This window comes from Theropithecus gelada, chromosome 19 (assembly GCF_003255815.1).
Source record: "Theropithecus gelada isolate Dixy chromosome 19, Tgel_1.0, whole genome shotgun sequence".
Classification (NCBI taxonomy): Eukaryota; Metazoa; Chordata; class Mammalia; order Primates; family Cercopithecidae; genus Theropithecus; species Theropithecus gelada.
The window spans coordinates 5,573,689-5,596,147 of record NC_037687.1 but is presented as its reverse complement, the minus strand read 5'-3'; the positions used below and the strand labels follow the sequence as shown (position 1 = coordinate 5,596,147).

The following is a 22,459-nucleotide window of genomic DNA, read 5'->3' as shown; positions in this document are numbered from 1 at the left end:
CAAATTCCTGGACTCAAGCGATCCTCCAACCTTAGTCTCATGAGTAGCTGGGACTACAGGTGCACGCTATCACACCTGACTAATTTTTCTAATTTTCTGTAGAGATGGGGTCTCACTATGTCACGCAGGTTGCTCTCCAACTCCTGGGCTCAAGTGATCCTTCTGCTTCGGCGTCCCAAACTGTTGGGCTTACAGACGAGAGCCATCTCGCACAGCCCCTAATAATTATTTCAAGAGTCTGCTAAACACATCAGTTGTGGAGGAGTACTGAGATTACTTGAGATACGTGTTCTGTAATTTTAAAGCATTTTGAATTCATACATTACAGCGGTCACTCTATTTTCAGTTAAAATCTTGATAAAACCTACCGATAGGTTTATCATAGTTGAAAGTAGTTGAAAATAATTAAGAAAACTTATAGACCTGCCTTATTAGATATCAAAATGTACTGTAAATTTCTAGAATAAAACTGATTACAAGAAGCAAAACAAAACAACAAATGAGACACAAAAGAGCTAGTATTGCTAGTATTTTACATGAAGTTCTAGAACGGATAAAACTAATAGTGAAAGTAATCACAACAGCGACTTTTATTTTTGCAGGGGAGGGGAGATGCACTGGGAGGGGCAGAAGTGATCTTTCTGATGACAAATATTTCTTTTCTTTTTTCTTTGAGACAGAGTCTTGCACTGTTGCCCAGGCTGGAGTAAACTGGCATAATCTCAACTTACTGCAACATCGGCCTCCCAGGCTCAAGCGATTCTCCTGCCTCAGTCTCCCAGTAACTGGGATTACAGGCACCCGCCACCATGCCCAGCTAATTTTTGTATTTTTAGTAGAAACGGGATTTCACCATGTTGGCCAGACTGGTCTTGAACTCCTGACCTCAGGTGATCTGCCCACCTCAGCCTCCCAAAGAGCTGGGATTACAGGTGTAAGCCACTGCACCCAGGCTAAATGTTTCATATTTTGATCCCTACTACCTCACACCACATGCAAAATACATTCTAAATGAATTAAACCTCCAAATGTAAAATGTAAAAATAAAACCATAAATCTTATTCTCTCTCTATATAACATAGTATAATATATATATATATTTTAGACGGAGTTTCATTCGTTGCCCAGGCTGGAGTGCAACAGCGTGATCGCGACTCACTGCAACCTCTGCCTCCTGGGTTCAGGTGATTGTCCTGCCTCAGCCTCCCAAGTAGCTAGGATTACAGGTGCCGGCCACCACACCCAGACAATTTTTTTATTTTTAGTAGAGACGGGGTTTCACCATGTTGACCAGGCTGGTGCTGAACTCCTGACCTCAGGTGACCCACCCGCCTTGGCCTCCCAAAGTGCTGGGATTACAGGCATGAGCCACCGCACCTGGCCTTAGAGTCCTATTTTTTATAATTTAAAAGCAAAGAAGTCCTTTTAAAGCACAACATAAAATCTAGAAGTCTAGTGATCAAAATACCACAAGTCGAATCAAATGACAGATTAAAACAATAGGAACATTTTATATAGAGTCCTTTTAACTCATTAAGACAAACAACCCAGCACAGAAATCGGCAAAGGGCATGAAAAGGCCATTCAGACAACACAAATGTCCAATTATCAGAAGCAGAAGCAGTATAATCTGTGAAGAAATGCAAATGAAAGTCTCACCTGCAGAAAAATGCAGATAAATACAATGAAATACTTTTCTTCTATTTAACAGGCAAACAAGGTAAGTTTGATGTTGAGTTGAGTGAAATAGGCACTCTCACCCACTGTTGGGACAGTTTTTTGGTTTTTTTTTTTTTTTTTTTGAGACAGCCTCACTCTGTCGCCCAGGCTGGAGCACAGTGGCACTATCTCGGCTCAATGCAACCTCAGCCTCCCAGGTTCAAGCTATCCTCTTGCCTTAGCCACCTGAGTAGCTGGGATTATAGGCGCCCACCACCACACCTGGCGAATTTCTGTATTTTTAGTAGAGACGGGGTTTCACCATGTTGGCCAGGCTGATCTTTTGATCCGCCCACCTCAGCCTCCCAAAGTGCTGGGATTACAGGCATGAGCCACTGAGCTTGGCTGGGACAGCTATTTGTAAACTAGCTATGTGAAAATAAAAGGCCATACCCTTGGACTCTAGAATTTTCCTTTCACTGAGTTATCAAAAATTATATTACTTTGACCACACAAAGGTATTTATCTCTGGTTTGTGCAAACACTGAACACTGGAAGTACCAAGTGCTAATTGGAAACAAAGATCTCCAAACGTCTAGTAATAAAAAACTGATGGGCTAAATTGCCTTATATTTACTCATACAGAAGATTATTAGCCTGTTACAGCAGACTATTATGAGATTTTGTACAGCAAGATCAGGGGTTTTTTAATGAGAAAAATATACGCACACAGGTGTGTGTATATACCCTTATCTTTACTTTTTTCCTTTCTCACTCTGTGCCCAAGCTGGAGCGTAGAAGCACACTCACAACTCACTGCAGCCTTGACCTCTTGGGCTTAAGCAATCCTCCCACCTTGGCCTCCCTAGCAGCTAGGACTACAGGTGTGTGCCACCATGCCCAGCTCACTGACTTTTGTTTTTCTAGACACAGGGTCTTGCTCTGTAACCCAGACCTAAGTTTACTTTTAAACATTATACATACACACAAAGTCTGGAGAAGTATGCCTAACTTTTAGTAGTGGGCTGTTCCCTGACTGTGAAGAAACTTCTGCTTTTTACTCCCATGCATGTATTTTAAAACCTGGCAGGCACAGTGGCTCAACCTGAAATCTAAATGCTTTAGGGGACTGAGGTGAAAGCACTGCTTGAGCCCAGGAGTTAAAGGCTGCAGTGAACCATGACTGCGCCACTACACTCCATCTGAGGGACAGAGTGAGAACCCATCTCAAAAACAAAACAAAAAGAGCAACAAAAGCCTGTAGTACAAGTACTTGCGTTTATCAGAAGAAAAAGGAAAACAAAAGAGATCCACAGGCTCTATTTTTTCCTATTACGATTTCTTTCCCCATTGATTTTCTAGGACTCTTTCCCTTGGCAGAAGTTTACTTGAGTAAAGGCAAAAACATGCAATATTATCATGAGCCACAGAAGTGACTTCGTTCTGCTGTTCTCCAGCGCTTACCCCAAACGCTGTGGCTGACACTGGGGCCCGCCTCTCAGATATTTAAACTCAATACTTCACCACCAAGTATTAGTTATGATCCCATTTAGTTTTGGGCCCTAAGAACCAGGCCTTCAATTACAGGTTGGGCATCCCTATCTGAAACTCTGAAATCTTCTGAGCACTGACGTATCGCCACAAATAGCAAATTCCACACCTGATGTGCGGTGGGTTGCAGTCAAAACGTTAGCGAAAGCTTTGTTTCATGCACAAAATTATAAAAAATATGGTATAAAATTATCTTCCAGTATAGAAGAAACAAATTTTTTGTTTAGATTTGGGTCCCAATCCCAAGATTATCTCATTATGCGTATGAAAATACTGCACAAAATCCAAAAAACGAAACCCTTCTGGTCACAAGCATTTCAGATAGGGAAAACTCTACATGAACCAAGAGAACATTCGGTCCACAAGCCCAACTTCAGCTGATTCTTTTTTTTGTGGGGATGAAGTCTTGCTGTCCCCCAGGCTGGAGTGCACTGGCATGATCTGGGCTCACTGCAACCTCCGCCTCCCGGGTTCAAGCAATTCTCCTGCCTCAGCCTCCCGAGTAGCTGGGGTAAATTACAGGTGCCCGCCACCATGCCCGGCTAATTTTTATATTTTTAGTAGAGACGAGGTTTCATCATGTTGGCCAGGCTGGTCTCGAACTCCTGATCTCAGGTGATCAGCCCGCCTCAGCCTCCCAAAGTGCTGGGATTACAGGCGTGAGCCATGGCGCCCTACCTTGGCTGATTCTTAAGCCATTAGTTGAGTGTTACCAAGTTAAACCATTGGAGGGGAAAGAAACATAAACAAGATACAGCCCTAGTCCTCAACAATCTGGTCTTGACAGAAAGCAAGATGACATAAATATTAAACCAAGGTATAAGGAACTATGCCACGGGAAGACAGAGAACCCAAGGAGACGAGCTGCTATTGGTGGGATGGATCAGTTGTCTTTTGAGGAACTAGGTCTCTAAGGCAGACAGATGGGGAAGGGTGGGCAGTGTGATGTCACAGAGAACCAGGAGAGTAAATCATTTGTTTGGGGCCTGACACACAAACAAAGCACAGGGTGTGGGGGATGGGCGAGAGAGATCTGGGTAAGATGGTGAGAGTCATGTCATGTGAAATGTAACTTTTACTGTATAAGCAGTTTTTAAAAGAAATGTTAAAGTGACAGTTCTGTTTGAGCCAAGTGATATTTAAAAGGAATGTTATTTTCTACAAGTCCAAGCAATAGAAGGCTCGGGCAGTCCTAAATACTTCGTGGACTCCAGGTTGGAGTTCAGTGGTGCCATAACAGCTCAGTGCAGCCTTGAACTCCTGGGTTCAAATGATCCTCCCGCCTCAGCCTCCCAAGTAGCTAGGAAAACAGGCGTGTCTCGATGCCTACTTTTTTTTGGCGGTGGATAGAGGCAGGCCAGGCTAGTCTCAAACTCCTAGATTGAAACTATTCTCCTGCCTTGGGTTCCCAAAGTGTTGGGATTACAGGTGTGAGCCACTGTGCCCAGCATTTTTTTTTTTTTTTTTTTAAAGAGACTGGGTCTTGCTCTGTCACTCAGGCTGGAGTGCAGTGGTGCAATCATAGGTCACTGCAGGCTTGAGCTCCTGGGCTCAAGTGATCCCCCTCCTGAAACTCCCAAGTACCTGGGACCACAGGTGCATGCCATCATGCCTGGTTAATTTCTTTTTGGTGGAGATGGGGGTCTCCCTGTGTTGCCCAAGTTGATCTCAACCTCCTGGGGGTCAGGTAATCCTCCCGGCTCAGCCTCCCAAGCAGCTGGGACCACAGATGCATGCCACCACACCTGGCCTTTTAAAAGTTTTTTTGTAGAGTTGGGTTTTGCTATGTTGCCCAGGCTGGTCTTGAACTCCCAGGCTCATGTGATCCTCCGACCACAGCCCCGAGTCGCCTGGGATTACAGGCACACGCCACTGTGACTGACTCCTGAAAGACTCCTTACTTAAGGACTGCTGACAATCTACAGAGGAAAATGAATAAAGAGCAAATACTCCTTCCATCCTGTTGTAATTCCCAGATACCAAGGAAACAAAACACAGTAGAGAGATCTTTAAAGAAAATGCAAAGCTTCGCTGAAGGCTCCCAGTTCAGAGTGGTTCACAAGGCCAATGCACAGACAAGTACATGAGGCACATTAGCAATGAATTTGTTTTGAAGAAAGCACTTAACATGAAACTTGCTTATGAAATCCTCCATACCTTTGCTGGACCTCTTCGATGTTTTCTTGTTTCCGTCGGAGGTAATTTCAATTTCGTCAGGATTACCACCTTCATCTTCAATTGCCTAAAAAGAAGGGAAAAGTAAAGTTGATCCAAAAAGCCAGCACACACACTGCTTTCAGAGAGCCTTCAGGTGACAAGGAAACTGTATTTTTAAGATCAAAAAGCTGCTGCCGCCCTCACCGCCCAGGGCCTGTGGCCCATCCACTCATCTGTTATCTTGCTCTACACTGGAGACCGACTGACGCCACCAGTTCTTAGCTGGGTGGTCCCAGGCGGGTTTACTTAGGTGCTCAGTTTTTGCTTCTTCCTCCGGAACATGCGGCTAATAATAATATAGTACTTACCCTGGAAGACTGTTGTGAGGATTCTATTAGCCATGAAAAGGAAGCACTCAACAAACAGTAGGCTTATCTGGTTCATCTTCTTCCTAAGCCCAGAAGAACTCAAAAAGGGAAAGGCACACTCTCCAATTTCTTCTGACTTTACTCACAAAATACTCTTTAACCCTCCAGAGACTCCCTCCACGCCGTGCCTGTACTCAGTACTGTGTGGATGGAATACTAACACTCACTGGTTGGGATCCTACTGTGTGTTACACACGAGATCAGTCACGACATGCATGACCTTATCCGATCCCCGTCAGGTACATTCACGACTGACTCCAATACCTCATTCTCAACCACTACGTGATTGTGCCTCATCAGATATTAACAATTTCTTGGCACGCCCAGCCTCCCACCCCAGGACGCTGTCATTCACTTCAACAATGCCCATCCTCAGCACAGTGCCTGGCATCAACTAAGCCATCAGTACAGAACACGTCAATCATGATGACATTGCTAGAAACTTAGCTTCAGGTTAAGTTTTACTGATAACTTTTCCAGTCTTTACTCTCCTGTCCCATGAGCACAAGTTTTGTTCACATAATTTCATGTACTGTTTTATTTGCAGAGGTTTGGAACCCTCGAAGTTTCCCAGGTGGGTAAGTCTGAATTGAGATAGGGCCTGGGGATTCCACAACTCATCTTTACCAGCAGCAACAAAAATCTCTCCTCTCAGAAGCCAGAAAAGGGACTGAAGTTCTTTCCTGGGATTAAGGAAAAGTACAATCACCAAGTCCCTCATCCTTTTCCCGGGGACAGGCAATTCTGAAACACCACTAGGAAAAGAGAAGCAATGCCCTAGGCAGGTGTTTCGTTTCCCCCTTTTGCTCTTTTGCCCTTCCTGGAAAAATAAACCAAGAAAGGGACAACAACAGGATGACAGAAACGGGAAGAGAACGAGATCAGAAAACTCCAGACTGGCTTGGGTGAGTAGCAGACAGGGATATGGGCTGGCAGTATTCGTGTTTTGGGACCACATCTTGAAGAAAATGAAAAGGAGAAGAAAGAAGGAACAAATCTGTGCTCTCAGAGATGACAGTGAGTGATGGGAAGTCTCAGTCACCAGCTTGACAGGAAGGTTCAGTGCCATCACAGCAGCTTTTCAGGCCTATGGACCGTCCGGGGAGAAAAAAAGGATAAAGCCTCTTAATTTGGCTTAGCTGATGGGAGGCCGCCAATCTCCACTGTCTGCGTTTTCTCTGGGTAAATATGTAGATCAATGAACTTCCTGCCTTGTCTGAGTAAAGAGAGAATCCACAGTGAAAAGAAACCCAAGTTTGAGCTTTTAAAAGGCCCATGTGACTCTGGCCAAGACAACTATCCACTCGAGCCCAGGGTTTCTCATCAGGAAAAAAAAAAAAAAAAAAAAAATCCCTACTTCTCATCACCAATTTAATAATAAAGCTCTGCGATCTCCATAGTTCCGGAGCCAGTATGGTGGAATGTCGTCACCAGCCCCACTGCCTGCAGGGCCTGGGAGGGTGGGCGGCCAGGCGGAGCCACTACAGGGGAGAGCGGTCCCAGAGTAGCCAGGTGGAAGAAATGCAGAGAAAGAAACCGACAGGAATAAGGAAACCGCAGGCGGCTAACCTTTACTTGACTCTCTGCTTTTCCAAGGGATCCCTTTGAATCCCCCAAGGTAGGCGTTAGAGCCCCCGATCTGCAAATGAGGACTCGTGGTGGCACAGAGAGGAGAAGGGAATCGTGATGGCAACCACACACCGAAGTGTTTACATGCGCCAGGCAGCACGCCAAGCCTGCTCCACGCAACCTTATTTAATCCCCAAACCAAAGCCCTATTGCTTTTTTTCTTCTTACAGAGAGAGAGAAAAAAATAAATAAATAAAATAAAAAGGACTCAGAAGGGGTTCAAGGTCTTCTATGCCCAAGATCAGGCCACGGAGAGCTGGCAGGGTTCCCAAGTCCAGAGAGACTGATGGACCAGGGGAAGCCCAGGCTCTGCCCGCCTCCCGGGCAGTTCTGAGGCTGGTTTTAAAGTCCACCCCGGGTCTCCCCTCATTTCACATTTCGGGTCGCTATCGTCAATCCCACTTTTCCTTCCTGCCCTGTTACTTCACCGGGCGAGTACCGGCAAAACGGGAAAACGGGGTTGTGGTCGTTTTTCCTATTTTTCGCTTTGAGTATGTCCTACGGGTGTCTCCTTTGAAAATCTGCCCCGATTCAGGCTGGTCGGTCCCCCGTGGGTCACAAAATCTCTTCCCTGGGGAAACCAAGCAGCAGGCCCAGGAATCCCACGGCCTGGGTTCAAATCCCGACGCCGCCCGTCCTCGGCCGTGTGACCTTGGCCGAGTCCCTTCCCCTCGCCTAGGAAGTGAACGTTTCAGGGTCTCCCCTCCAGGTACGGAGGCGAGGACGAGACGAGGGGAGAACCCTCCTCTCGGGGGACGATGTCACCCGTCACCGCTTCTCCTGCACGCGCGCCGTTTTTCTGGTTCTCCCGGCCCCAATGCGGCGTTACTATTTGAACCCAGGCCCAGCCGGCCAAGGAACTCTCGCCGGGGCCTGGGAAGAGCCGGGGGACGCGAGAACACCAGGTCCGGGGAGGCCGCGAACGGGGCCGGGGGCGGACGCCAGGGCCCGCGAGCCACCGTCGCGGCCAAGAGGATCCCAAACCCACCCTGTGCCCCCCCCCTCGGGGCCCCAAATCCACCTTCTTCAGCCGCTCCATCAAAACGCTCTTGTTGCCGCTCGAGTCCACATTCCGTTTCCTCAGCTCCGCCCGCAGATCGATCACTCGCAGGTCGCTGAGGCGCCGCGTTCCGGTCTCTGACGAGGCGGAGCTCAGAGCCGCCGCGCCCGCCGCTCCAGAATCTCCTAGGCCTGACAGAGTCTCCGCCATTCCAGGGACCCTGGCTCCGCCGCCCACTTTCCACAGAACCGGGCCGGTTTTATCAGGCTCCTAGCACAAAATGGCGCCGCCTGCGAGGGAACCGCTCCAGTCGCCCCGGCGCGCCTCGCTTCTGCGCAGGCGCACCAAGCGCAAGCTGGACTATCCCGGTTGCAACTGCACATGCGCAGTGAGAACAACGCGGGGATGTGCGCAGTCGCGTTGCGTCTCTCCAGCCTCCCGCCGGGAACTGCCCGGACGCATGCGAGCTGCAGATTCGGCGCCTGCGCGTGGTGCCGGTGAACGCGCGGTTGGTCGACGCGCGAGCGTCCTTGCTGCTAAGTGCGCTCGTGAGGCGGTGCGCGTGCGCGTGCGCGGCCGCAAAGCGGGGCGGGAGGAAACGAGTGCGTTTTCCTCTTAGGCGGCGCCATTTTGTGTTCAGAGCCGCTCCAGCTGCCGGCGGTGTGCGGCTGAGTCGGTGGCCGAGACGGGAACGTGACGATGGCGGAGACTCTGCCCGGGTCGGGCGACTCGGGCCCTGGCACGGCTGCTCTCGGCCCGGGCGTTGCGGAGACTGGGACGAGGCGACTCAGCGAGCTGCGGGTGATCGATCTGCGGGCGGAGCTGAAGAAGCGGAACCTAGACACGGGCGGCAACAAGAGCGTCCTGATGGAGCGGCTCAAGAAGGTGAGGCGGCACGGGGCTCGGGGGTGGCGCAGGAGGCTTGGGCACGCCCCCGCCAGTGCCTGTCACCGCGGCTCCCGGACCCGGGGCGCCCCGGGCCCGACCCGCGTCTTGGCCGACCCCGACTCGAGGTGTCGGGCACCCAGGGGGCCGGCTGTGTGACCTTGGCCCGTTACCGCCCCTCTCTGTGCCTTCCTTCCTATTCTCTTTCCACCTTTTCTCTTTAGGCGCGCTCAGCGTCCGGTCTTCTCGGCTACCAGGGTGGCCCCGGGACCCCTCCTGGGGCTCCCTTTCGAGCCTTGGCTCTGTGACCTTGGGCAGGTGCTTTTCTCTCTGTGCCTCAGTTTCCTTCTCCGGAGAATGGGTGTCTGGCGGACTCCTGAGCTTTTACAGGAAAGGGGGCGGTGCTTGTTCTTGCCCCAGGGCCTTAGCATTTACGAAGCTGTCCACCCGTGTCCCCCAGATCTCGTGGCCGGCCCCTTGTCATTTCGGGTGTGCCTGAGACATCACCTTCCTGAGCGCCCTCCCTAATGCGCCGCCCCACCTCCTTGCCAGCTCATTCTGCGTTTATGTCGTACCTCGCTGAATGCAGGGGCTAAATGCAAGATATTAAGTGGTTGGGGATTGTCTGTCTCGGCAACTGGAAGAAACTCCTTCAGCATAGGGAGGGAGCTTGTGGGTGCCCAGTCCTGGACCCGGCAGGTGGCAGGCACTGAGGGACCTGTTGAATCTCCCCAGGGTGGCTGCTGTTCCTCCTCACCAGCGGTGGCCAGCCCTTCACCGAGGCCGGGCCAAGTGCAGCCTCTCTGTTCTGATTTGTCCCATCACATAACTTTAAAGTCGAAGGTTGGGCAGTGTCGAGTTGAGTTGCCGTTTTGGAACTGGTCCTTGACCCCAGTTCTGGAGCTCCTGCTCGCAGCCTCCCTCTCCTTTGTCATTTGGACCCAGAGAGATCCAAGCTGTGCGGGATTCCTGAACTCCGCCTTTTGGGCTTGCGGCCCAGATAGCTGACCCGGAGTTGCTCTCTACAAGGACGCGTTTGCCTTTGTTTCATGGGAGGTTGTTACTTGTAAGGAACAGTGTGTGCCCTGCAGCTCTTAATCATGTTGTAAAACTCATCTGTCCCTAATAGGCGGTTAAAGAAGAGGGGCAAGATCCTGATGAAATTGGCATCGAGTTAGAAGCCAGCAGCAAGAAGTCAGCCAAGAGATGTGTTAAAGGTATTTACTTGTACATATGATGCTTGGGGCTTGAGTGTTTAGAGAATTTAGAGAAATGGTGTGTAGTGCTCTTCCCGCCCTCTAGGCTGGGAGAACTTCTCTGGTCCTCGGTGTCTCCCACTAAGAGTTAGCTTTGCTCATCACCACCTAACAAGTAGCTGTGTCAAGGGCACAGGGAGGAGGAAAGAGATGTACGGGTGCCAAGTGCAGTTAAAATATACGAAAAACGTTTCAGCTTCTGCCATTGGGATTAAAAGTCAACTAGAGAAAGACAAGCTCTTAAAGCTACTTCTACGGGTCTGAGGAACCAAATGTTCCTTCCTGGTTCAAAAAAGAGGTCTTAAGGCAAGGAAAAGGACACCAACCCGAGACTGAATAAACTCAGCTTTGCTAGGGTCCAGAATAGATTGTTGGGGTATTTGCACTCAGCCTATTTTTTTTACTATTACGGTTTTTGAATGTGAAGATTTAATTCACAGGACCGTTAAATTTATCAGGTTAAGGTGTGCAATTCAGTGCTTCCTAGTGCAAACACAAGGCTCTGCGTCCACCACCACCGTATTCTTCTGGATTTTCACCGCCCCAAAAGGAAACCCGGTCCTCATTAGAAGTTAGTTGCCTTACTTTTCTCCCTCCAGCCCCTGGCAACTACTAATCCATGTTCTGTCGGCATAGATTTGCCTATTGTGGATATTTCATGTAAATGGAATTGTACAACATACGGCCATTTGTATCAGCTTTCACTTAACGTAATGCTTAAAGTTCATCTGTGTTGCAACATGTATTGATACTTCATTCCTGTTTATGGCTGATACCAGTTATTTTTGGAAGCATTGAATTCCATAAAAGTTTGAAGCTTTGAATATCCCAATTAGTATTGTCCTCATTGTTAGGTTTTATGGTGATAAGGATAATGTAATTTATCCTTATTATATTATTATATTATAATATTATAATAATATAATTTAGGTTTTCTGTGCAGGGGGCCTGTTTTCTTGGAAAAGTGCTAAATTCAGGCAGTGGAGGATCGGTGCTTAGAAAATAGAAATTGTGCATTTTTAACAATTTAGTTGTTTTTTTAACAGCTTTTTGTTAATGTGTTTCATAACACATTAACTGTTTAAAACGTGTGCGTGTGGTTTGAAAGGTTAAATCTTTTAGTTAGGTTGCATAAGAGCTTGAAGTTAAAGTTTACTTTTGAAACATGGATGTGTTTTTATTGTTCTTCTGACTGTCAGTATTTTAGCTAGAAGGCCTGACTGCCTGTGCAGATTCAGAATGTGAGAAACTGGTCTACAGCAGGAAATACAGTTTATCTCTTCTGCTTAGGTGTTAACTTATGCATGATCTAAAATTTTTTTTTTTAATGGTTGGGAAAACTGCATAACAATAAAGTTTAAAAGTTTATTTATGTAGGTGCTCATTTTAAAACTGTAAAGTTCAAGACTTACTCAAACTATCCTTGGCTTTTAGCAGGAATTTAACAGGGAATTTTTTTTTTTTTTTTTTTTTTTTGCGATGGAGTTTCGCTCTTGTTGCCCAGGCTGGAGTGCAGTGGTGCCGTCTGGGTTCACTGCAACCTCTGCCTCCCGGGTTCAAGCGATTCTCCTGCCTCAGGCTCCCGAGTAGCTGGGATTACAGGTGCCCGCTGCCATGCCTGGCTAATTTTTTGTATTTTTAGTAGAAACGTGGTTTCACCATGTTGGCCAGGCTGGTCTCGAACTCCTGACCTCAGGTGATCCACCCGCCTGGGCCTCCCAAAGTGCTGGGATTACAGGCATGAGCCACCGTGCCTGGCCTAGCAGGGATCATTTCTAATGATCTTTGCATCATTAGAAAAACTAAACTTTAGCTGAGTGCTTTGAAGACCTGCCTGAATGCCTAGATTAAAGCTTAGGTCGATTCAAAACTACTTGGAGTTAGTGTTTTGACAGGAAAGCTTGGATGATAAAGTTCGTCTGTTGCTTTAAAAATGATATATGTAGCCTCAGCTCTAGTGAGGATTAGAAGGGCTTCTGATAGCTTCCCATTCCTTTTTCAGAGAAGTAACCAAGCCCAGAGAGAGCCCAGGTCTTCAGGTGGAGCTCATCCCCTGCGGGCCTCATCTTCCATCCTGAGCTGCTGATGTTCTCTAGAGGTGTCAGGGCACCTGGCTAATGGATAAAGCGCAAGTGCCTTAGGATTTTGTGGTTGCAGTTGGGGCCTGTTATTACATACAGCTGTTAGATCAGGAGACACTCAATTACTTTTCTTTTCGAGCACTATGCAGCAGCGTTCAGTTGAGTCCAAAGTTGGACTCATTCTGGGAACTCACCAGTAACTGCTTTGTTGCAAGAATTGAAGCAGCCAAACTTGTTGAGAGAAAGTGTCCTCATTATAAATCAGAGTAAGAGTCTTCACCAAAATTAGGAGTCCTAGGCAACATTGTAGGTGGGTTTGGAAAAAATAAAACTTGGATTAAAAATTTAAGTTTTAGATGCCATGTGGGATTAAAGTTGGATTTTCTTACATCTGTGTCCCTGACAGTGGCAGCTTTTCGTTGGCCAATGCCAGGTGCTGGGGATTGGGGCGTTGCCTGTCTACGCCACATTAGCTTTTCGGTGATGCTCCTTGGTCAGCATTTCTCCTATTTCCGTCCTATGTGGGCACTGCAGGCTACTATTTAGGGCCTAGAAATTGGGTGCAATTACCAAACAGTTTTAGACAACGTATTTCAAAAGGAAATGCTGTGTTTAGATGTCATGGGAAGTGGGACAGCTGAGTTTCAGAGTGCCAGCTTTGGAGCCCAACCAAATTCTCGTGTGTCAAACGCAGATCATAAAACCTGCTAGCGTTGTTAGGCGTCTTAAGTGATAGACTGGAAATAGCTCACGTTGCGAGACATGCAATTAAACTGCATTTCTTGAGTGATTATTGGTAACAGTGGTGAGTGAGACTCTTAAGTTGTAGACCCTGCAGGTTTTTTATGTTTAATTTTCTTTTTTGAACAATTTTTGGAAGTAATACTTTTAGATAATTTGGAAAATGTAAAAAGTATGCATGTGAAAATAAAATTATCTCTAATCTTACCCCTGAGTATTTTAACTATTGTTGGTGATTATCTTAGCCTTATCCACCCGGATTTTATAAACATATCCTCGCATATATGCTCGCATGGATACAAATAGACACCAGCTTTTAAGAAACGTGTATCTTTTTTTCTGTTTGATTTTTCTTTATGGGTGTGTGTGTGAGAGAGACACAGTCTTACTCTGTTGCCCAGAGTGGAGGGCAGTGGCATGATCGTGGCAGCCTCAAGCTCCCAGGCCCAGAGCACTCACCCACCTCACCCTCGCCAGTAGTTGGGAGTACAGGTGCATAACACCATGCCTGACTAATTTTTGTATTTTTGATGGAGATGAGGTCTCACTGTGTTGCCCGAACTTGTCTCTTAATTCCTGGGCTCAAGCGATTCACCTTCATTAGCCTCCCAACATGCTGGGATTACAGGCGTGAACCACCGTGCCCACACTGTGGGCATTTTTTCTGTTTCATTAAATATTCTTTAAAAGCATACATTCTTTAAACATTGTGAGACATTGGATGATGTCCCACAGGGTTTCTCAGTATTGGCACTATTGACAATTTGGGCCGAATAATTCTCTGTGGTTGGGGAGTATCCTTTGCATTGTAGGGTCGTGACCAGTGTCACTAGCTGCTGATGCTAATGGCATTCTCCCAAGTCATGACAACCAACAGTGTCTCCAGACATTGCCAGCCATTCCCCCTGGTTGTGAACCACATCTGAATGAAAATGTGCTGTAATTTGTTTCCCTTTTGGGTGTTTAACAGGTACAATAGGACAGATATCTATGTTTCGAACTCCTTGTCAGATACCCTAAGACTCAAATTCCTGGCATAAAGGGTATGCACATTAGTAAGGTTTTTGATACATATAGAGCCTCAAGTTTATTCTCAGGGTTTCCTCTCTTGATCCCCTCCAGCCTCCTTTTGCAATACCTAGCAGAATTCTATCAAATAGTTATTTTGTGGTCACAAAACCCAGGATGATTCTCAACTTTATGGCAGCCTTTGCCTTTTGCCTTGGGGGGAAAAAGTTTTTGAGCTGAAAAATGACAAAGACCTACTTGAAATGGGTAGAATATAGGGAGAGCCAGCAAATCACTAACTCAATATTTTATGTTGCAGTTCTTTGGTTACTAGATGGTATTGTATTTTTTTGTCGTTGTTGGTTCAAAATGCCTGTTTTTATCCTTTGTTCATTTTTTTGTGATTTTTTTCTTAGGTTTGGAGTGTTTTTGAAATATTTGGAAACTTTTAGATATTTTGTGGTAAATCAGACTACTCTGATAATCTAACAGGAATCCTAATTTTCATCTCCCTATTGATGTATTACTTAGAACACCAATTGAGGCCGGGCGGCGTGGCTCATGCCTGTAATCCCAGCACTTTGGGAGACCGAGGCGGGTGGATCACGAGGTCAGGAGTTCGAGACCAGCCTGGCCAATATGGCGAAACCCCGTCTCTACTAAAAATAGAAAAATTAGCTGGGTATGGTGTGTACGCCTGTAGTCCCAGCTGCTGGGGAGGCTGAAGCAGGAGAATCGCTTGAACCCGGGAGGCGGAGGTTGCAGTGAGCTGAGATCATGCCACTTGCACTCCAGCCTGGGTGACACAGTGAGACTCCATCTCAAGAAAAAAAAGAAAACAAATTGAAACAAAATTACGTGTGACAGGAGAGGGGAGACTTAGTTTCTCTTGTAATGTGTTCTGTTCTAAGATTGAAATCTATTCTGCATAAACTAATTATGAGGTAGAACTTGAGTGTTATCTGATTGAACAATTATTCTGTATTAGGACTGAAGATGGAGGAGGAAGGCACAGAAGATAACGGCCTGGAAGATGATTCCAGAGACGGGCAGGTAAGTGATGTCAGGGTAGAGACGACAAGCAGCAGCTCCCTGTCCTGGTCCAGGTGGTCGTTAACGACTCTTTTTCCTCTTTACAGGAGGACATGGAAGCAAGTCTGGAGAACCTGCAGAATATGGGCATGATGGACATGAGTGTGCTAGACGAAACTGAAGTGGAGAATAGCAGTGCTCCAGATTTTGGGGAGGATGGCGCGGACAGTCTTCTCGATTCCTTTTGTGATAGTAAAGAATACGTGGCTGCACAGCTGAGACAGCTCCCGGCTCAGCTCCCAGAGCATGCTGTAGGTAACTTGGAGACACAGCGGGTTGTGCCCGTAGCCCCGAGGCACTTGGCGCTTGCGTGCTGCTCATGTGAGGGAGAACACAGCTAAACCACCGTGAACACATAGTTCAATGTCTAAACCCTGCTGTTAAACCATGTCCATTTAAACGCTGTGTAGGTCAGGGATTAACTAATAGATAGCTTTTCTGTAGTACTGGGGAGTGTTTTTATAATTGGCTGGGAGACACTTTGAAAGCATGTGGTAAGTCATAAAATAGAAAGCTCTGACATAAAAGATTTTCGTTTTTTGAGATGGGGTCTCATTGTTACCCAGGCCGGTCTTGAACTCTTGGGCTCCAGTGATCCTCCCGACTAGCTGGGCTTATTGGCACAGGCCACAGTGCCCAGTAAGTTTTTTCCCTGTAAAAAATAGTTTTAAGAAACAAAGACGGTTTATTTATTTAGAGACAGGGTCTTGCTCGCTTGTGCAGACTGGAGTGCAGTGTTGTGATCATAACTCATGGCAGCCTCAGCCTCCCAGGTTCAAGCAATCCTGCAGAGCTGAGACTACGCTGAACCACCATGCCCAGCTAATTAAAAAAAAATTTTTTTTTTTTAGAGATCATTAGGTTACCCAGGTTGATCTTGAACCCCTGAACTCAAGCAGTCCTTCCGCCTCAGCCTCCCAGAGTGCTGGCATTACAGGTGTAATGCCGCACCCAGCTCAGAAATGGTTTCTAATCTCATCATGGAGATATTCCTCTTAATGTTGTGTTTTTTTGGTTTTTGCTTGTTTGTTTGTTTTTGAGAGGAGTCTCACTCTGTCACCCAGGCTGGAGTGCAGTGGCAAGATCACAGCTCACTGCAACCTCTGCCTCCCAGGTTCAAGCAATTCTCCTGTCTCAGCCTCCTGAGTAGCTGGGACCACAGGCACGCACCACCACGCCCAGCTAATTTTTTTGTATTTTCAGTAGAGATGGAGTTTCACCATGTTGGCCATGATGGTCTCCATCTCCTGATCTTGTGATCTGCCTGCCCTGGCCTCCCAAAGTGTTGGGATTACACACTTGAGCCACTGCGCCCAGCCACCGGGCTAATTTTTTATATTTTTTGGTACAGACAGGATTTCATAATGTTGGCCGGGCTGGTCTCAAACTTCTGACCTCAAGTGATCCGCCTGCCTTGGCCTCCCAAAGTTCTGGGATTATAGGTGTGATTCACCACGCCTGGCCTGTTAATGTTTTAAGCAAGGTTAAGCAGTTACATTAAAAGATGTAAAGTACAGTGAAGACAAGTACCAACCATGCTCCCCAAAGGGACTGACTGAGCATCCTTGTATGTAAAGGAGGACCTTTGCTTAGGGCTTTCCCAGCTTTCCACTTCTAGTGTTTTGGCATAGAGCTCTCTGGTGGGGCTATTCAAATACCACAAGCCATCACTGTCTTCGAGCTGATCTTCATTTTAATCTGACGTCACGTGCCCAGTAAGTGGTTTTACTTCCTTAAGGCATTGCAGCTTTTAGCTTAGGGGTGGAAATGCCTCCGTAGAACTGAACCTTAAACCTTATGGTCAAAAGTCATTGCCTCCAAATTTATCCTCCTTTGATCTAGGGCAGCACTGAGGAACTGATTAGCTGCCTTTCTCAGCCTGGTGCTGCTGTGTGTTTATTATTTTCAGAGTGTGTACTTCTCAGTTAATGGAGGCATCCAGGTCATGGGTTCAAATCTAGAAAAGGAAAAAAGAAAATATTTGGGAGTGATCTTTTTGTAGTTCACTTAAAAAGAGCTTCAAATTGGCCGGGCGCGGTGGCTCAAGCCTGTAATCCCAGCACTTTGGGAGGCCGAGGCGGGTGGATCACGAGGTCAGGAGATCGAGACCATCCTGGCTAACAAGGTGAAACCCCGTCTCTACTAAAAATACAAAAACTAGCCGGGCGCGGTGGCGGGCGCCTGTAGTCCCAGCTACTCGGAGGCTGAGGCAGGAGAATGGCGTAAACCCAGGAGGCGGAGCTTGCAGTGAGCCGAGATCGCGCCACTGCACTCCAGCCTGGGCGACAGAGCGAGACTCCGTCTCAAAAAAAAAAAAAAAAAGAGCTTCAAATTTAGTAAAACTTGGTGATAACAAGTTTTTCTTTTGTTTGGCATGTAGTAAAGAGAGAAAATGACCAAGTTAAATGTTTGTTTTTAATAAAGTAGGCTAGGAGGGCCAGGCGTGGTGGTTCACGCCTGTAATCCCAGCACTCCAGTAGGCTGAGGCGGGTGAATCACCTGAGGTCAGGAGTTCAAGATTAACCTGGACATGGTGAAACCCTGTCTCTACTAAAAAATACAAAAAATTAGCCGGGCATGGTGGCACATGCCTGTAATCCCAGCTACTCGGAAGGCTGAGGCAGGAGAATCACTTGAACCCAAGAGGCGGAGGTTGCAGTGAGCCAATCGCGCCATTGCTTCAGCCTAGGCAACAAGAGCGAAACTCCGTCTCAAACGAATGAATGAATAAAGTAGGCTAGGAGAAAGTGCCCGGTGAGTGTTACCTTAAGAGTGTTGCTGCCAGGTGAAATTGGAGGAGCACAGTTTATCATTTTTGAGTTCTGCTTTAGAAATCCTGTGGTTGGAGGGTTATGTGTTAATCACCAGTACTTAGAAACTGCCTGGGAAATTGATTCGTTCATTCACCCAGTACAGACAGGGCAGCACACCCCCCTGCAGGCCACTGCCAGAGATGCTGGTGGAGCAGAGGCGTGGAGTGTGTGTTCTGGCGGAGAGGCAAGCGCTGAACTGAATGACCCAACAGTAGACTTTTAGATGGCAAAAGGTGCTGTGAGGGAAACAGACACACAGGTTGCCTAAGCGAGGTGTTGGCCTTGGTTTTTACAGCTCCAGCTTCCACAAAGTCATCTTCCATTTTGTTTTTCAGGTGGATGGGGAAGGATTCAAGAAGACTTCGGAAACTTCATCGTTGAACTTCAAAGTAACTCCGGTAAGTTACCATCTGGTTCTGCATCACTGGGAATGTTAAACAAGTGGTTGATGTTCCACAGTGAAAGAGCAGTGTGTATGTATAAGGAAATGATATTGTGCTGGATACTGGGGTTAAGAGGTTAGCAGAACAGAAGTAGTTTCAGGGCTGGCCATCTAGCAGGGGCAGTGGGATCAAACCAAGTATGTAACCAGAAGGGAGAAAGAAGTGTGATGAGGGAGCAGTTGTGGTGGTTGGACTTCAGAAGTGCCTGGAACTCTTCCCAGAGGAAGTTATGTCTGAATTGAGGTCTGACGGATAGGTTGAAGAGGGAAAGAAGAATTTGGAGCAGAAAGTGTGGGGGGTGGCTCTGATGCAGAAGAGAGAGGGGAGCACACAGGGTTGGGGAGAAGCCAGAGGGTGTTGCAGAGCAGCTGGGCCCACCTCGCTGAGTCTGGGCTACCAGAAGGATTGGACCTATTGTCCTAAGTGAGCCAGATGTTGGAAGAGGTTTTCAGCAGAGTAGAGAGATCATTTTGTTTTAACAGGTTTCAGTTACAAATAAGTTTATGTTGGGAAAAGTATTTTTTTCCTAAATCCACTGTGACCTCTCCTCTGACAAAGAGGGTCTTTGCCAGCTGCAGCAGCCACTAGGTCAGCTTGGTCGTGGGGTGAGTGGCACGTCTGTGCGGGGCCCAGACTCGGGAGAATCAGACAGACTGTTATCACTAGGGACCTGCTGTTACCAGAGGAACTGGCAAAATAAACTGGTTTTCATCAAGTTATTGTAGCATGGAATACATTTTTTGGAGAGGAGAAAGTTTTGTGGAAACAGGCATTTAGTCACAGATGATTGAAAGCTGTATTGGTGAAATGTATCTGCCCCGTGTTTAAAGTGACTTGTGGATTTGCTTTTTCTTTTTTAAATAGGACATTGAAGAATCTCTTTTGGAGCCAGGTACTGATAAGAGAAACACGACAGTTATGGTTTGAAAGTTTTCACGCTATTATTTTAAAGCTGTCTATATTTTAAGTTGTGTTATGATCTTGTAAATTGCTCTAATGGTGGACAATCCAGATCATACAAGGATCAGAGATTGGAAACCCATTCGTATCACCAGATCTGTAGAAGAGCCATTCTGGCTTCTTGAGGTCAAATACATTTGGTGCAATGTAGTGATTATTTTCATCTCTAACCACGTAGAGTGGCATTTAATTCCCCCTGTCCCCATGATTCCTCCATGTGTTTCTACACATGAAACAGATCTTGTGATATTTTGCTGCAGTCATTTTGATTAACGCAGTTAAGGCAGGAAAAAGCTGTTGTCAGGGCATTTACCACCTGAGAAGTGACTGGATTCCAGAAGAGGAAACAGAGTTTCTTCGTGAAAATTTTCAACATGTTATTCCCCTTCCGGACTGCGCTTATCTCCCACCGTCAGAAGAGATTCTGGTTTTCATATTGGATTGTTCTGTTAAAAGAAATTCAAAGAAATTTGGAAATTGAGCTGTCGTTGAATGGTGATTGCATTCGGTTCAGCACCTTGGACATTGGAAAATCAGTCAGAAGACCCAGACTTGAACAAAAACTCGAAGAAGACTGTTGAGAAGCAGCCGCGTGGTTGTAGGTTTTTAAATCTGTGGGGGCCTTTTCTCTTCCGTGTAGCGTAGAGGCTTACCTAGAGGCGGTCGCAGCGCAGGTAGTGTAACCAGTATAACTTTGTGTACCCGCGGGTTTTCCAATCTCTGTGTAGCTAGCAGTTCTCTTCGTGTTAGTGTGGCAGCCGTGCCAGTTCCACATTTGTGATTGCTTTATTTCCCTGGTAATTAAACCTTGTGCCATTCTATTCCTGTTAAATCCGTAGAAAATGAGAAAATACTCGACATTTTGGGGGAAACTTGTAAATCTGAGCCAGTAAAAGAAGAAAGTTCCGAGCTGGAGCAGCCATTTGCACAGGACACAAGTAGCGTGGGGCCAGACAGAAAGCTTGCGGAGGAAGAGGACCTATTTGACAGCGCCCATCCGGAAGAGGGTGATTTAGATTTGGCCAGCGAGTCAACAGCACACGCTCAGTCGAGCAAGGCAGACAGCCTGTTAGCGGTAGTGAAAAGGGAGCCCGCGGAGCAGCCAGGCGATGGCGAGAGGACGGACTGTGAGCCTGTAGGGCTAGAGCCGGCAGTTGAGCAGAGTAGTGCGGCCTCCGAGCTCGCGGAGGCCTCTAGCGAGGAGCTCGCGGAAGCAGCCACGGAAGCCGCAAGCCCAGAAGCCAGAGATAGCAAAGAAGACGGGAGGAAGTTTGATTTTGAAGCTTGTAATGAAGTCCCTCCGGCTCCTAAAGAGTCCTCAACCAGTGAGGGCGCTGATCAGAAAATGAGGTTTGTTTTTTCTCAGTTTTAGACCAGACGCTATCTCCTTTTCATTGGTCATTTAATGACACACATAAGCTGTTTTTTTCTGCAATTGGCCAGCCAGACTGACGAAATTGTAGTTTTGCTTCTAAAGAATGTTTTGTTTCTCTGTGTGTTTTTAATGGGTGATTCAATTCCTTTTCTTTTTCTCAACCTATCATGGTTGTGTTCTTAAATTGTTAATCGTTATCTTCAGCTAAATCGAATTGACTTTTACAAATCTGACATTGTATTTTTGGGGTCAGATTTTCCAATATAAGCTTGCAGAGGTGTCTGTTAAAATTTTATTTCAGACTAATTTTCTGGTAGGTATTCAGTTTTAGCACATAATCATATTTTTAGTTTTGTTCTCTTTCGTTTTTTTCCTGTATGAGTAACATTAACTTTTGTCTCTAGCTCTTTTAAGGAAGAAAAAGATATAAAGCCAATCATTAAAGATGAAAAAGGTATGATTTAACTTATGTGGTAGGGAGCCATGTTTGGATCCCTTATTTTGGGAGGAGGGGCGTGCAGATATCCACACTTTGGATCCAGTCATTTGTTTTATTATGGGTTACTGGAATCAACCACCTAATGGTTTCTTGAGAGACTAGTTTTAGAAGTTCGCAAGCATCTGCATTTTATATTTCTGTTGTGGTTGTCATTTATGGGATAGTGAAAAGCACAAGAAAGGAATAATTCTGCTCATTGAAGACTGTTTCAAGGACTTTAGAGACTGCTGTCTTGGATGAGATCTGATCATCAAAAGACATTTCAGTGCATAACTGACATGGGCATGATTATTCCTTGAGTAAGGAAACTCAGTTTTTGCTGTCCAGATTTTCTGCCTTCTGTGTGTTGGCATGTGTGTGTGCATTAAATTCTTGAGTCAACAGTTGGGATTGGGCGTCGTTAGGGCTTTTAAAGAGGGCTGCGATCTTAAGAATGGTTGTGCTTCCTGTTAGGCCTTGGGTTGATGCCTAAGAATCTCCCTCTCGTGCCAGGTCGAGTTGGCAGCAGTTCTGGTCGGAACCTGTGGGTCAGCGGGCTGTCCTCCACAACACGAGCTACGGATCTCAAGAACCTTTTCAGCAAGTATGGGAAGGTATGCCTTCCCTTGCCTCATACCATCCACTGTGATGATCAGAGTTAAAAAGGAAACTCTGCCAGGTGCAGTGGTTCACATCTATAATCCCAGCAGTTTGGGAGGCTGAGGCAGGAGGATTGCTTGAGTCCAGGAGTTCAAGACCAGCCAGGGAACATAGCAAGACCTTGTGTTTACTAAAAAACGACAACAATGGCCGGGCGCGGTGGCTCAAGCCTGTAATCCCAGGACTTTGGGAGGCCGAGACGGGCGGATCACAAGGTCAGGAGATCGAGACCATCTTGGCTAA

General features: G+C 46.7%; 2 protein-coding genes across 2 annotated transcripts in view; one reads left to right on the top strand and one right to left on the bottom strand.

Annotated features, from left to right (window-relative positions):
- The window catches only part of SAFB (scaffold attachment factor B), a 55,350-nt gene extending 46,545 nt beyond the window's left edge, over nt 1–8,805 (bottom strand). The window contains 2 exon segments of the mRNA XM_025369127.1: nt 5,368–5,452; nt 8,446–8,805. Coding sequence (XP_025224912.1) covers nt 5,368–5,452; nt 8,446–8,634 — 274 coding nt within the window. The 5' untranslated portion in view covers nt 8,635–8,805.
- Nucleotides 8,806–8,831: 26 nt separating this feature from the next.
- Nucleotides 8,832–22,459, top strand: part of SAFB2 (scaffold attachment factor B2) — a 36,943-nt gene continuing 23,315 nt past the window's right edge. Inside the window, exons 1-9 of the mRNA XM_025369126.1 lie at nt 8,832–9,309; nt 10,439–10,526; nt 15,384–15,448; nt 15,535–15,738; nt 18,636–18,698; nt 19,608–19,635; nt 20,543–21,053; nt 21,483–21,532; nt 22,070–22,170. Of these exons, the coding sequence (XP_025224911.1) occupies nt 9,124–9,309; nt 10,439–10,526; nt 15,384–15,448; nt 15,535–15,738; nt 18,636–18,698; nt 19,608–19,635; nt 20,543–21,053; nt 21,483–21,532; nt 22,070–22,170 (1,296 nt within the window). The 5' untranslated portion in view covers nt 8,832–9,123. The remainder of the gene's footprint in view (nt 9,310–10,438; nt 10,527–15,383; nt 15,449–15,534; nt 15,739–18,635; nt 18,699–19,607; nt 19,636–20,542; nt 21,054–21,482; nt 21,533–22,069; nt 22,171–22,459) is intronic.